Source organism: Palaemon carinicauda, chromosome 1 (assembly GCF_036898095.1).
Source record: "Palaemon carinicauda isolate YSFRI2023 chromosome 1, ASM3689809v2, whole genome shotgun sequence".
Lineage (NCBI taxonomy): Eukaryota > Metazoa > Arthropoda > Malacostraca > Decapoda > Palaemonidae > Palaemon > Palaemon carinicauda.
Genome location: NC_090725.1, coordinates 271,444,389 through 271,457,371, shown reverse-complemented (window position 1 = coordinate 271,457,371; position 12,983 = coordinate 271,444,389). Strand labels below are relative to the sequence as shown.

Genomic DNA, 12,983 nt, shown 5'->3' with positions numbered 1-12,983 from the left:
CGTCCCCATACCCTGACGAGGTGGTATTGGGTAAGTCCTAGTCTAAATTTTTCCATCTAAAGAGCTTCAGGTCAACTTCCTAGGATGAGTCACACATAATCCTTCACACACAGCTTATGTAGGCCGCAGCCCTTGCGTAGCAAGGTGCGAGCGAGGTGCAGGGACTCTTTATTGTTGAGTACTGACACACTCAGATAATGAGTCCCCAGGCAAAGCCAAAAGCCAGTATGGCTGGGACTTTTCCGCCCTTCCTAAGGGTTGAGTCTCCCATATTAAATAGCGTGGTTTGTATTTCAGTTACGGAACAAATGGCAAATTCGGAGATAATTTGTATTTTTCCTAACTATACAAACCTTAGCTATTTAATCAAACTTGCCCGCCAGCCCTGTTCCCCGTGAAGTCCTACCTCTAAGCAAAGTGAGTTCATCACACAGGTGTGTGAGGGGGGCATTAGCAAGCTACCCCTCCCTACCCCTTGCTAACTAGCGATGGGGGTAGTAAACCCTGGTTAAAATTCTAATGGCTCGTCATTTCGTCTACGCGAAAGTAATAACCCATATTAAATAGCTAAGGTTTGTATAGTTAGGAAAAATACAAATTATCTCCGAATTTGTCATATTACTTAACACTCCAAGGATACTATTCATAGAAAACTGAAGAAATTAAGCATTATTATGACAGTTATATTAAACATTGCTATTCTTATCTTTATCAACTCTCCAACTATATGCTGGTATGGAAAAATATCATGGAAAACTATATTTTGTTATTTATTGTAAATTGCATAGAGGTATTGGATTGAGAGATGAGAATATTAGCAATATATAAAAGTGAACGAGGGAGGGAGAGGGAAGATATGGGGAATATAAGATGTTCGATTGTTTATATTAGTCCTGCTGATTACTATTTTTAGTATGAGGTTGTGAAACTGATGCTTTTATGTATATAACGTGTAATTTTATGGTTAGTATGGAAATAATGGATTTTATTATGAAAATCCTGTAGATAATTTCACTATAAAGTATTATTGTCAATTTTAAAATTTTTCTATAATTTTACAGGTATTGGCAGTGTTCACAGAGATACCCGAGCCCACACATTATCTATTGCTAGTTCAGTCACATCTTTAGACAGTAAGTTTCAGAATATTATGTATACTGGATTGTAATTCTTTAAATATTGATAGTGTCTGGTTTTTAGCTTTTATTTGTGTCTTGGATGAAATATAACATAGTTAATTCGTGAAAGTCTTCCAATGTCAGAAATAGAAATTTGATGAAATGTCCTCAGAGATGAGGAATATTGTATCAGATATGCAAGTTATTCTTTGTTGATACTATTGTGTTGGCATGAAGATGTTCAATTAGCTCTTTCACTTTTAAGGTTTATATTTATGAGTTTCACTAATTGATAATTCCCTCTGACATACTGGCATATAGATATTCACACACATGGAATTTACGAGAAAAATTAATTATAATTTTTAACATGACCAAAGAAAGATAGGAAGTGTTGGGATTAGAAGAGTTTGTGAGGTTGAATAGAAAATCTATAGTAAAGGCAATATATGAATTTCAGGTGATTTAAGGTGAAAAATAATGGTCATGGTAGTGGTAATGGTAGGTTTGTGATGATATTTCAGTACTATCAGATGTAAATATTTTTTTCTCAGTTTTATTTTTCATACAAACCCATTCTTGTAGAATAGTCAATTCTACAAAACTGACACCTCAAATGAAATCCCAGACACATCTTACCTCTGTAAAATGAGCATTATGAGAATAGGCAACAGTCTCTTGTATGCACTCTGTGATCCTTATGTTCTCAGTAACCAATTACAACAGTTCTAAGTTGTCTGGCCAGCTACCTTTGAGAAACGAGTAGGTAGGCAGTTGGACACTGATAAGAAAGGGTTTGTATGAAACCATAGAATATATTGCACATTATTCCCACTTAATAATGGCGTTAGGTTCTAACAACCCTGTCATAAGAGAAATCGTAGGTAAAGTATATACCTTCATAGCTGACATATTTAGCATGCAATAGTCACATAATGTCAGAGTAGGCCTGAAAAAAATCTTAACTTATTCAAACATAGTAGGTTGTCCAGGGCACCAGCTACCCGTTAAAATGCTACCACTAGAGTTATGGGGTCCTTTGACTGGCCAGACAGTACTACATTGGATCCTTCTCTCTGGTTACAGTTCATTTTCCATTTGCCTACACATACACCGAATAGTCTGGCCTATTCTTTACATATTCTCCTCTGTCCTCATACACTTGACAACACTAAGATCACCAAACAATTCTTTCTCTCTCAAGGGGTTAACTACTGCACTGTAATTGTTCAGAGGTCACTTTCCTCTTGGTAAGGGTAGAAGAGAGACTTTAGCTATGGTAAGCAGCTCTTCTAGGAGAGGGACACTCCAAAATCAAACCATTGCTCTCTAGTCTTGGGTAGTGTCATAGCCTCTGTACCATTGCCTTCCACTGTCTAGGGTTAGAGTTCTCTGGCTTGAGGATACACTTGGGCACACTATTCTATCTTATTCCTCTTCCTCTTGTTTTGTTAAAGTTTTTATAGTTTATATAGGAAGTATTTATTTTAATGTTGTTACTGTTTTTAAGATGTTTTATTTTTCCTTGTTTCCTTTCCTCACTGGGCTATTTTCCTGGTTGGAGCCCCTTGGCTTATAGAATCCTGCTTTTCCAACTAGGGTTGTAGCTTAGCAAGTAATAATAATAATGCTAATAATAATAATAATGATAATAATAATAAATCTTACATATACATGTCCTTGTTTCTTTTAAAAAAAGGCAATTGAATATATGAAATAGTTATTAGTACAGTATACCATTTATACTTTGCCTGTACAGTGGAACTACAGTTGAACCTTTACATACAATTGCCTTTACATACGATTGTTCCAACATCCGAAGTAAAATTCGATAAAATTTTCGTCTCGACACCCGAAGTCATGCTCCAACATTCGACATAGATCTTGTTTACGCTGGTAGACGGAAGAACGTGGGAGGGACGCCATTGAGCGTCGAGTCAGTCAGTTCTCTGTTCTCGTGCGCATCGTGTGGTTGTCCTCTGTTCGGTCCATTTCTCACGTTTCATTTTTTATTTTACGTTTAATCATGGGTCCTAAGAAGCTTAGTTTTGGTACAGGTATTAGTAGTGGTGAGAAAAGGAAGAATGCAATGCTTTCATTAGAATTGAAGCAAGAAATTATAGAAAAACAAGAGCGCGGTGTGCGTGTGAGTGATCTGGCTAAACAATATGGCCGGAATATATCTATGATCTCAACGATTCGAGCAGAAGGAAGCCATTAAAGCAGTCAAACCATCGAAGGGGATCAAAGTGAAGCAAAGAAAACTAAGATTGAATTGAGTGAAAGTGATGAAAATTAAAAGTCAAAAAGAAAAAAAATGTAACAAAAATATAAAATATAGAAATTAAAAAAAAGTAAATAAGCTAAGTTAGGTTAAAGTTCACATAGTTAGAGTAAGTTACGGTACGTTATCGCAGTCACCATCTCTGCCTCCTCGCCGACCGTCCATCTCCTCCTGCGTAGCAAATTCTCCACCTGCGTTGGCCTGTGTCTTAAGGTAAAGTGACGATAAAAACACCTTTTTTATTTATTATTTCTTTATAATTATTCTTTTTTACATCTCTCTTATATAATGCAATTGTATTATTGTTATGTGTAGTAATTTATCAAGGACTTATCAATGGTTTTTGGGCTGTAGAACGAATTATACAAATTATAGTGTATTCTTATGGAAATATTTGCTCCAACATACGATTGTTTTAACATACGAAGCAGGTCCCGGAACGAATTAAGATCATATGTAGAGGTTCCACTGTACTCTATAGTTCCATTTTGCTTGGAGACAAGACCTGATTAATTGTGACATATTCTTCTATCAGGTAACTGCTGTTTTTAGCAAAGATCATTCAGCCTATGCACCCAAGATAAAAAAGAAATAAAAATTTTTATAAATCAGTACAGTGTTGGTACCGTTATATTCTAACTTATTTTTCATTTCTGTAATGGGATGCCATTCCTCAGGCAAGGGGAATGGCAGTGTACACTATATTAGGACTGAGTACCCTGCTTCTTATAAGTTCTGCTAAGAATGAGGATGTCATGAGATTCAGGTAATTAAGATTTACGGCAGGCATAACAACTTTTATTTGTGTTTAGTCTATCAGAATCCAGACTTTGGTGTTTATATCTTCGATTGTCTTCTTATCACTATTGCTAAGATAGAAGATGATGATAGACGGGCCTCTTTTTATTCTTATTGATGATTTTAATGCTCACCATAGGGTATGGATAAAATCTGTTTCTCCCAGTGGTCGCCACAGCTTAAGAGCTTTGGACTTTGCCTCTGAATCAGCCTGCGAGCAAATAATAAGTGAAGCTACTCACAGGTCTAGTAACTGCTTGGACATTGTATACACTGACTCCCCTGGTGTTATACCAAGTAAGGTTGTGTCTCCAAATGGGATGTCTGATTATGACTTGGTTTCCTTAGTAATTAAGATTGAGCACCCTGTCCCTTATTTTTCATACTCTTGTAAGATATATGTAAAATCTCAAGCAGACCGGAATGACATTTTAAGGGATCTTTTCCTTTTGAATTGGTCTCAATAGTATAAAAGTGTTGAATCTGTTTTTCTCTTGAATGAGAATTTGTTCAAAATAATTGATACGCACATCCCTTCTCATGTGTTAAAATATCAAATGAAGAACAAGCCTTGGTTCAATGATTGTAGACATGCTTATTCGAAGAAGCAGGAGGACTATCATTTTTGGCAGGGAAACAGATCAGATTTGACTTAGAACAACTATACCCAGCTAAGAGCTGTTGCTCAGAGAGATTGTGCTTTAACTGAAATGAAATAAATTTATACATAAAAGAGGCCCTTTCTGGTACAATCCAGGAACATAAGTGGTGGGCTATATATATATATATATATATATACACACACACAGTAATACCTTGAGATATGAGCTTAATGTGTTCCGGGACCCGAGCTCGTATGTCAATTTGCTCGTATCTCGGATCAATTTTTCCCATATAAAATAACCAATAAAAAATAATCCGTTCCCACCCTCTGAAAGAACACCTAAAAACAGTATATTGTAGTGGAAAACATGTTTCTAATAGTTCTAATTCACAACCTACGATCACAAAATAACAAATACCTATGTACTGGGTTATGATCTGCAATAAAATGTGACATTATTATGGAGTTCTTACCTTCGAGACAGACGGTAGCGGCTAACAGCGTTGTGTGCGGAGGAGGAGGAGGAGGAGAGAGAGAGAGAGAGAGAGAGAGAGAGAGAGGGAGAGAGACTTGACGGCAACACGTTAGGTACGCCACACTTTTGTAACACTGCGTACCATAACTTAAACTTTAAATTTAACTTAAATGAAATTAGCTTATAGTACACACACTTGAAAATAAATGTTAATTATACATTAGACTAAACTCAATTCTAATTTTGTTTTGATTTTCATATTTTTACTTTTCTTCTTTCGTCTTGGCTCATTTCGCCTCGCTTTTTGACTCGCTTTCACCTTCACTTTTTGCCGGCAGTGCTGTGGCGAAGATCTCTCCGAGCATTTGATAACTTTGAGGATTTACATATTGTTGCTGTACCCAGCTCAGTCACTCGTACACCACTCATGTTTTTCAATTATTCCGTGCTTTATCTTGATTGTCATTATACGCTTTTTCTTTCCACTTCCCTTGTTTGTACTCGCTTGCTTTGGACCCATTGCTTATTCACTTAATTCTGTACTGATAAACGCAAAATACGTAAAAAATGGAAACACTACGGCCGATGCTCTGAGATAACTTTACCCGACGGCAATCCGATGGGAAAGAGTGAGCAATGCTGTCTTCGTGAGCAGCCTCTTGCACACACGGCCACCTAGCGGACGTGTAGGGAACCGTCTCGTATCCTCGTATCTCAAATTTGTTTCCTATCTCGGGGCAAAAATTTGCTCTAAACTTTCCTCATATCTCAAATTTCCCGTATGTTGGGACACTCGTATGTCAAGGTATTACTGTGTGCGTATATATATACAGTATATATATATATATATATATATAAATATGTGTGTGTGTGTTTATATATATATATATATATATACAGTATATATATTTATGAATGTGTATGTATATATATATATATATATGCGTGTGTGTGTGTGTGTATACACACACACATATATATATATATATATATGGCCTCTCGTGGCATGGTTGGTTTCAACCTGGCCTTTCATTAGAACGGGCTAGCGTTCGATCCCATATATTTATATATATATATATATATATACATATTCTTACGAAGCTGGTCTAATGTAGAGTAAATATCGTAGATTATAAATAATTTTATTTATATTACAGAAATTGTTTTCATTTATGCAGAGAAGAGATGATACCCAGCCTGTAAAATGAGCCTCTCTTATGTAGATATAAGTATTTTATGTAAATTACATAAGATGTTCATTACGAATTTCATTATATTCTTTATTCAAGTTAATATATGTTATTTACATTTGTTCCAACACGGAGTACTTACCTCGAACTACTTTCTTAGGAGTATCTGGGATCTCCTCCCATCGGACCAGAGTTTTGTGTAGTTTACCCTATTCCCGTTTTCTATGAGGGGTAACTTCAGGCAGAGTTATATGCGCCCTGAGGCTAACCCCGGGTCAGAGAGCATGCTTGCTCAGGTCTCGACCTCCAGTAAGTTTTCTGGTCGCGTCGCGATATCATCTCGACGCTCTCCTTAACCCAGTGCGACCCTATGTGTCCCCGACTTCCCTTTGTGTCTCACGCGGTCCCCACGTGGTACCTTTGTGCTTTAGCTTATTCTTTCCCTCTGCGTTCCTGTGTCTCGCGGTGCGTTACTAGTGTGTGATGGAGCATCCCCGCCGTTGTCTTGGGCCTATGGCCGGTAAATCGTGTGGTGCTTTCCTGTCGAAACCTGAAGTAGAGCCGCACTCCTTTTGTTCGTCGTGTAGGGGCAGTGTGTGTTCCCCTACGGCCATGTGTCCGGAGTGCGTGTCCTGGAACGAGGTGTAGTGGGTGCGTTACGGCACCAAAAAGAAGAAGGCGCCGAAGAGGTCACCTACGAAGCTGAACGTCTCTTCTCCTCTTACTTCGCCGGGCGTGTAGTCAGACCGAGCCTCCCTACGACCTTCCCCTACCCAGAGTAGGGGCCGAGGTAAGTCCATTGCGGGGAAGAGGCCTGTGGCCCTTCCCCAGGAGTGTGAGTTGCAGGATAGTGGGGTTGTAGCGTCATCCCAGGCAAGTGAGGGGCCTGAGGGAGGGTTGGGAGTGTGTGCGGGGGGACGAAGCCCTGGTGCAAGCAGGGCCCGTCTCCTCAGATGACCCTATGTGGGGTAAAACTGTTCCTACCTCTTCTCCCCGCCTCTTGGGCGTGCTTTTCAGGAACTTCTGCAGCCGAGGGTGCCGTTGAGAGAAAGGACTCGCCGCCGTCGGACTCCCTCGCGTAGGTACCGCTGAAGACGCCCATCAGGTCCCCGTTGAGGATGGGAGAAGACTGGAACCTGGTCCCCCAACGAAGAACGCCCATGCTCCCCTCCAGCGCCTTCAGCTACACTTTCGGACGTCTTATTGCAGCCCCCGCCTTCCATCAAACGTCGAGTGGACCCCCCCAATGACGCGACGCGAGTCGGGCCCGCCGACGAGGTCCTACAGGTCGTCGAGATCTTCAGCCGAAGTCCTTTCTTGCTCCTTGGAGGACGAGGCCCGGAGGAAACTTCATAGACGTCGCGAGAGGTCCCGCAGGAGACACTCTCCTTCTCGCTCCCGCTCTAGGTCCTGCCACGTGGGTAGACGATCCCGATCCCCCAGAAGAAAATATAGGAGAAGTGGCTCCCCGGGGGAAGAATGGGTGGTCATCCCGCGCAGTAAACTCATCGAGCTGTCAGCAGTCCTGACCTCCTCAAGTTGGCACCCTAGAACTCGTTCGCCGGAGAGATACGCATCTTACAGCAGATACGACCGACGGAGGGACTCGTTACTTCAGGTCCCATCAGACAGGCATAAGTCCGCGAAGGTTCCGGCTCCATCCTCCCAGCGGAGAGAGTCGCCCCTTCGGTCTGGCAGCCTCGTCCCGACCCCCAAGTTATCTTCGAATCGGCAGAATCGTGAGAAGCGACTCTCCTCGTCGAGTAGATCCGCGGATGCCTGGACCTACGTGAGGAAGGATAGACCTAGGACGGAGGGCCACAGGATTCAGAGCGGATCAAGTCGTCTCCTTCCCCCGTACGGAGGCCTCCGTCGGAGGGACCCCGTCTCAAGCAGTTGGGCGCCCTACGGAGGAGCTGGACAACCATGTAGAGGGTTTGGCAGCGGAGGTGTCAGCCTACAGGAGGGTGATAGGGCTCACCAGGAGACATCATAGGTTGGACGAGCCCGAGCCCTCTTCCGAAGAATTCTGGCAATCGAGTCTCAGCAGGCTAGTGGATGCCCCCGTCCAGCAGAGACCGTCTCTATCGCTTCCGTTAGCCAGGGACATTAGGCTAGGTAGGGCTCACGTGAATAAGATCGTGGCCAACCATGCCGAAGCCCCCAAGACCCAGAGTTTCTCCAAGCTGCTTCAGGGCATGAAGTCGCAGAGCAAATTCTACCTGCCGGAGGGACATCGTGCAGGTGCTTGTATGGTGGAGCCGGCAGTCGCCGTTTTAGGCCAAGGAGCAGCGGAAGAAAGGGCCTCTACAGCACCAGTCTGTTTCTCTCCGTCAGAAGCGACCATGATGGAGGAGATAGCTAAGGACCTCGTAAACGTGTCTTCTTGGCTGGATTGGTGGGCTTCCCAGCTAGTAGGCGTCCAGTCCTCTTACGACCTCACTATCCCAGAGAACCAGGCCTTACTGAAAGAGTTGATTAGCTCTGGAGGTAAGGCCCTGAAGTTCTTGTCGTACCAGTCCCTCGCACAGGCCGCCTACTGGGTTCTGCGGAGGAGAGACACAGTCCTCAATAAACTCACCAGGTGCCTCCCCGACAGGGAAGCGAGGTCCCTGAAGAGCCTGCCCCTGTGGGACGATTCAATTTTTCCCTTGAAGGCGGCAGAAGAAACAATAGAAAGGGTCAGAAAACTGAAGGACACGGGAGATTCCAGACCCCCTCCAGTGAGAAGACCCACCCATAGAAGAACCACCTCCGTCGTTCCCCGCCCCCCTCGGGCTTCGCCTAGCCAGCCCAGGAGAGACGTCCCTACTACGGCCTGGTCGCAGCCACCGCAGCCCTCCAGTAGGGGAACAGCCCCGGCTCAATCTTCGTATAGGCCTTTCTACGCAGCGGCTAGAAGAGGGCGGTCAGGCCGCGCCTCTAGAAGAAGATACGGGGAGAGGCCCCCTACTTCTGCCGAAGCCTCAGGTGGGCGGATGCGTCAGACATTCTTGGCAAGCATGGAAGGACCACGGGGCGGACCCGTGGACCGTAGCAGTCCTGAAAGGAGGGTACAGGTTACCCTTCCTAGCAGACCCCCCACCCCTAATACCAGATCAACAGGCAGAGTGGTTGGCTCCCAAGGACCCCTTGAGAAGGACAGCCCTGCAAGAGGAGGTCTCAGCGATGCTGGCGAAAGGGACAGTAGAGCCAGTCAAGGATCCGGGCCCAGGGTTCTACAGCAGGCTTTTCCTGGTGGAGAAAGCGACAGGGGGATGGAGACCGGTCATAGACCTCTCAGCCCTCAACAAGTTTGTGTACAAAACAGACTTCAAGATGGACACCCCGAAGTCGGTCCTAGCGTCCCTGAGGGAAGGGGACTCCATGATGTCCATAGACCTCAAGGACGCATACTTCCAGATTCCAGTTCACCCCTCCAGCAGGAAGTACCTAAGGGTGAAATGGGGTTCCAGACATTGCAGTTCAAGACCCTCAGCTTCGGGTTGTCAACAGCACCTCAGGTCTTCACGAGAGTCTTCACAACGGTCTCAGCCTGGGCACACGAACAGGGTATCCGCCTGATTCGGTACCTGGCGACTGGTTGTTACTTTCAGCCTCAGGGGAAGTACTGAGGGAGCAAGGCGCGAAGCTACTGCGGTTCTGCAACGTCCTGGGTATCATCATCAACCTTTAGAAGTCCCAATTGATACCCTCCACCAGGATGACCTACCTCGGAATGGTCCTAGACTCCCGGTTGGCGAGAGCCTTCCCTTCCGGGGAGAGACTAGACAACTTAAACCAGATCCTCCGTCCCTGCCTGTCGGGCCAGCCCAGGAGAGCGAAGGACTGGCAGAGACTGATAGGCTGCCTTGTGTCATTGGAGAAACTGGTCCCCCAGGGGAGACTCAAACTCAGGGGTGTCCAGTGGAATCTGAAAGAGCTCTGGAACCAGAGAGTCTCCCCCACAAAGTGATCTCAGTTTTCCCGGAGACGAAAGGAACCCTGGAGTGGTGGCGCGTCAGATCGAACACCCTCAAGGGGATGCCCTTCGCAGCCGACCCTCCGGAGATAGTCCTGTTCACGGACGCATCCAAGGAGGGGTGGGGTGCCCATCTCCTCGGAAGATCAGCAAGAGGAAGTTGGACGGACGAGGAGAAAACCCAACACATAAACGTTCTAGAAATGAGGGCAGTGCGAAGGGCATGCTTGGAGTTCGCCCATCTACTCCGCGGAAACACTGGTGGTGGCCTACATAAAGAAGCAAGAAGGACTAAAATCGAAGGAGTTGTGCGTCCTCACGTTGGAACTTCTGGAATGGGCCGAAGAGGAGCAGATCAGAATTTCAGCGAGGTTCATTCCAGGAAAGAGGAACGTCCTGGCTGACGGTCTCAGCAGGATGGGGACAAGTAGTAGGGTCCGAATGGTCTCTACACCCGGAAGTGGCCAAAGCCATCATTCACAAAATGGGGATCGCCATGGATGGATCTCTTCACAACGAGACTGAACGCACAGCTCCCCGTGTTTTGTTCTCCTGTGCCAGACCCAGAAGCGGCATTTGAGGACGCCTTCCAACACCCTTGGGACAACCTCGACATGTACGCCTTCCTTCCCTTCGGGATGCTCAGACAAGTCCTCAACAGAGTACGGCGGGCGGACAACCTGTGGATGACTTTGGTAGCGCCCTGGTGGCCGGAGAGAAAATGGTTCGTGGATCTAAAGGAACTGGCGCACCTTCCACCTTGGCCCCTTCCGGACAGACCAGACCTTCTCCGGCAGCCCCACTTTCAAAGGTTCCACGAGAACCCTCGGTCCCTCCGTCTTCACCCGTGGAGGTTATCAAGCGTCTCCTAAGGAAGGAAGGAAGGCTATTCGTCGGGAACGGCAGCGAGGATGTCAGGCTATCTGAGACGATCATCGGCAGCGGTCTACCAGGCAAAGTGGGCCACTTTTACTAAATGGTGCATCTCTAAGAACATCAAACCACTGAGGGCCTCTATCCCAGAGATAGTGGACTTCCTGGTCTATCTCAGGGTCGTGGTTAACATGTCTATCCCGGCCATCAAAGGGGTCCGGGCTGCGCTGGGCCAAGTGTTCCTCCTGAAGGGCATCGACCTGGGTGCCTCTAGACACATCTCGATGCTCATCAAGAGCTTCGAGCAGTCGTTGCCCCCCCCCCAAGCCGTTAGGGTGCCACAGTGGGACGTGGCCAGAGTCCTGAAGATGTTGTAAGAACCGCCCTTCGAACCTCTAAAAGACAACCTGGACAAGGACCTCACTCTCAAGACAGTTTTTCTGCTGGCGTTGGCCTCATCAAAATGAGTAGGGGAGATTCATGGACTGTCTTACGAGGTTTCACACTCGAAGGATTGGCGAGAAGCTACCTTCAGGTTCATGCCATCCTTCGTAGGAAAGACCCAGAATCTAGCCGTGTGGGATCCCAGGTTTGAGGGCTTCTCAGTGCCAGCAATCCCTCGGTCGGACAACCCAAGGGACTTGCGGCTGTGCCCGGTCAGGGCAATAAGGAAATACTTGGAGAGGATAGCCAGACTTCGACCCGGGATCAAAAGTCTTTTTGTTTCCACAGGCCCAGTGAAGAAGCCAGTCTCGAAAAACACTATCTCCTTCTGGCTGCGGCAGGTGATTATCAGAGCCTACAGTAGCGCAGGAATTCCACTGCCGGGCAAACCCAGACCCCACGACATTAGGGGCCTAAGTACGTCGTTGGCATTTGAGAAGAATATGGCAGTGGGCCAGATCCTGAGAGCAGGCACCTGGGCTAACCAGTCAACCTTCACAGCTCACTACTTGAAGGACTATTCGAGGAAGTCCCAGGACGGGTTCTCGATAGGTACCGTCATTTCTGCGCTCCAAACGGTTTAAAGGTATAGCCCCAGTGATAACCGTGGGTGGTAAGTCCAGGAGACACAGGTTCGTTTCTTAACCCCCTTGTTCTTCCTTCCCCTGTTTCCGCTCAAAAATTGACTCCGATAGCCCCCTGAGCCGGCTACAAGATACACTGTCATTGGAATGACATGTCTCTGAGGATTTCTTGCAGAGGTGAGTTACTTAGACACTAACGTAAGTTTTTTGTGGAGTTTTACCTCTTTTCTCGTGTTTTCTTGGGGTCTACAGAACCTAGCCTCCTTTCTAGGTTCCTTGGATATGCTTCAGCACGGTCTCTAGGTCTGGAAGGCCACTCCCACCTCCTAAAGTATAAGTCTCCTGAGAAAGTAGTTCGAGGTAAGTACTCCGCGTGTTGGAACAAATCACAAATTTTAAGTAATTTGTAATTTTCCTAACAGTACTTACCTCGAACTACTTTCGGGTAATGGCCCACCCTTCCTTCCCCGAGTGCCTTACTGGACTTCTTAGAAACCTACGCTGCCAAGAACTTACTGGAGGTCGAGACCTGAGCAAGCATGCTCTCTGACCCAGGGTTAGCCTCAGGGCGCGTATCACTCCGCCTGAGGTTACCCCTCATAGAAAACGGGAATAGAGTAAACTACACAAAACTCTGGTCGGATGGGAGGAG

The 12,983-nt window shown here is 45.7% G+C and overlaps 1 protein-coding gene across 4 annotated transcripts in view; it reads left to right on the top strand.

Annotated features, from left to right (window-relative positions):
• The window catches only part of Iml1 (GATOR complex protein Iml1), a 486,471-nt gene that overhangs the window by 145,119 nt on the left and 328,369 nt on the right, over positions 1 to 12,983 (top strand). For all 4 annotated transcript variants that reach the window (XM_068390604.1, XM_068390598.1, XM_068390583.1 and 1 more), the window contains one exon: positions 1,062 to 1,133. In XM_068390604.1, coding sequence (XP_068246705.1) covers positions 1,062 to 1,133 — 72 coding nt within the window. The remainder of the gene's footprint in view (positions 1 to 1,061; positions 1,134 to 12,983) is intronic.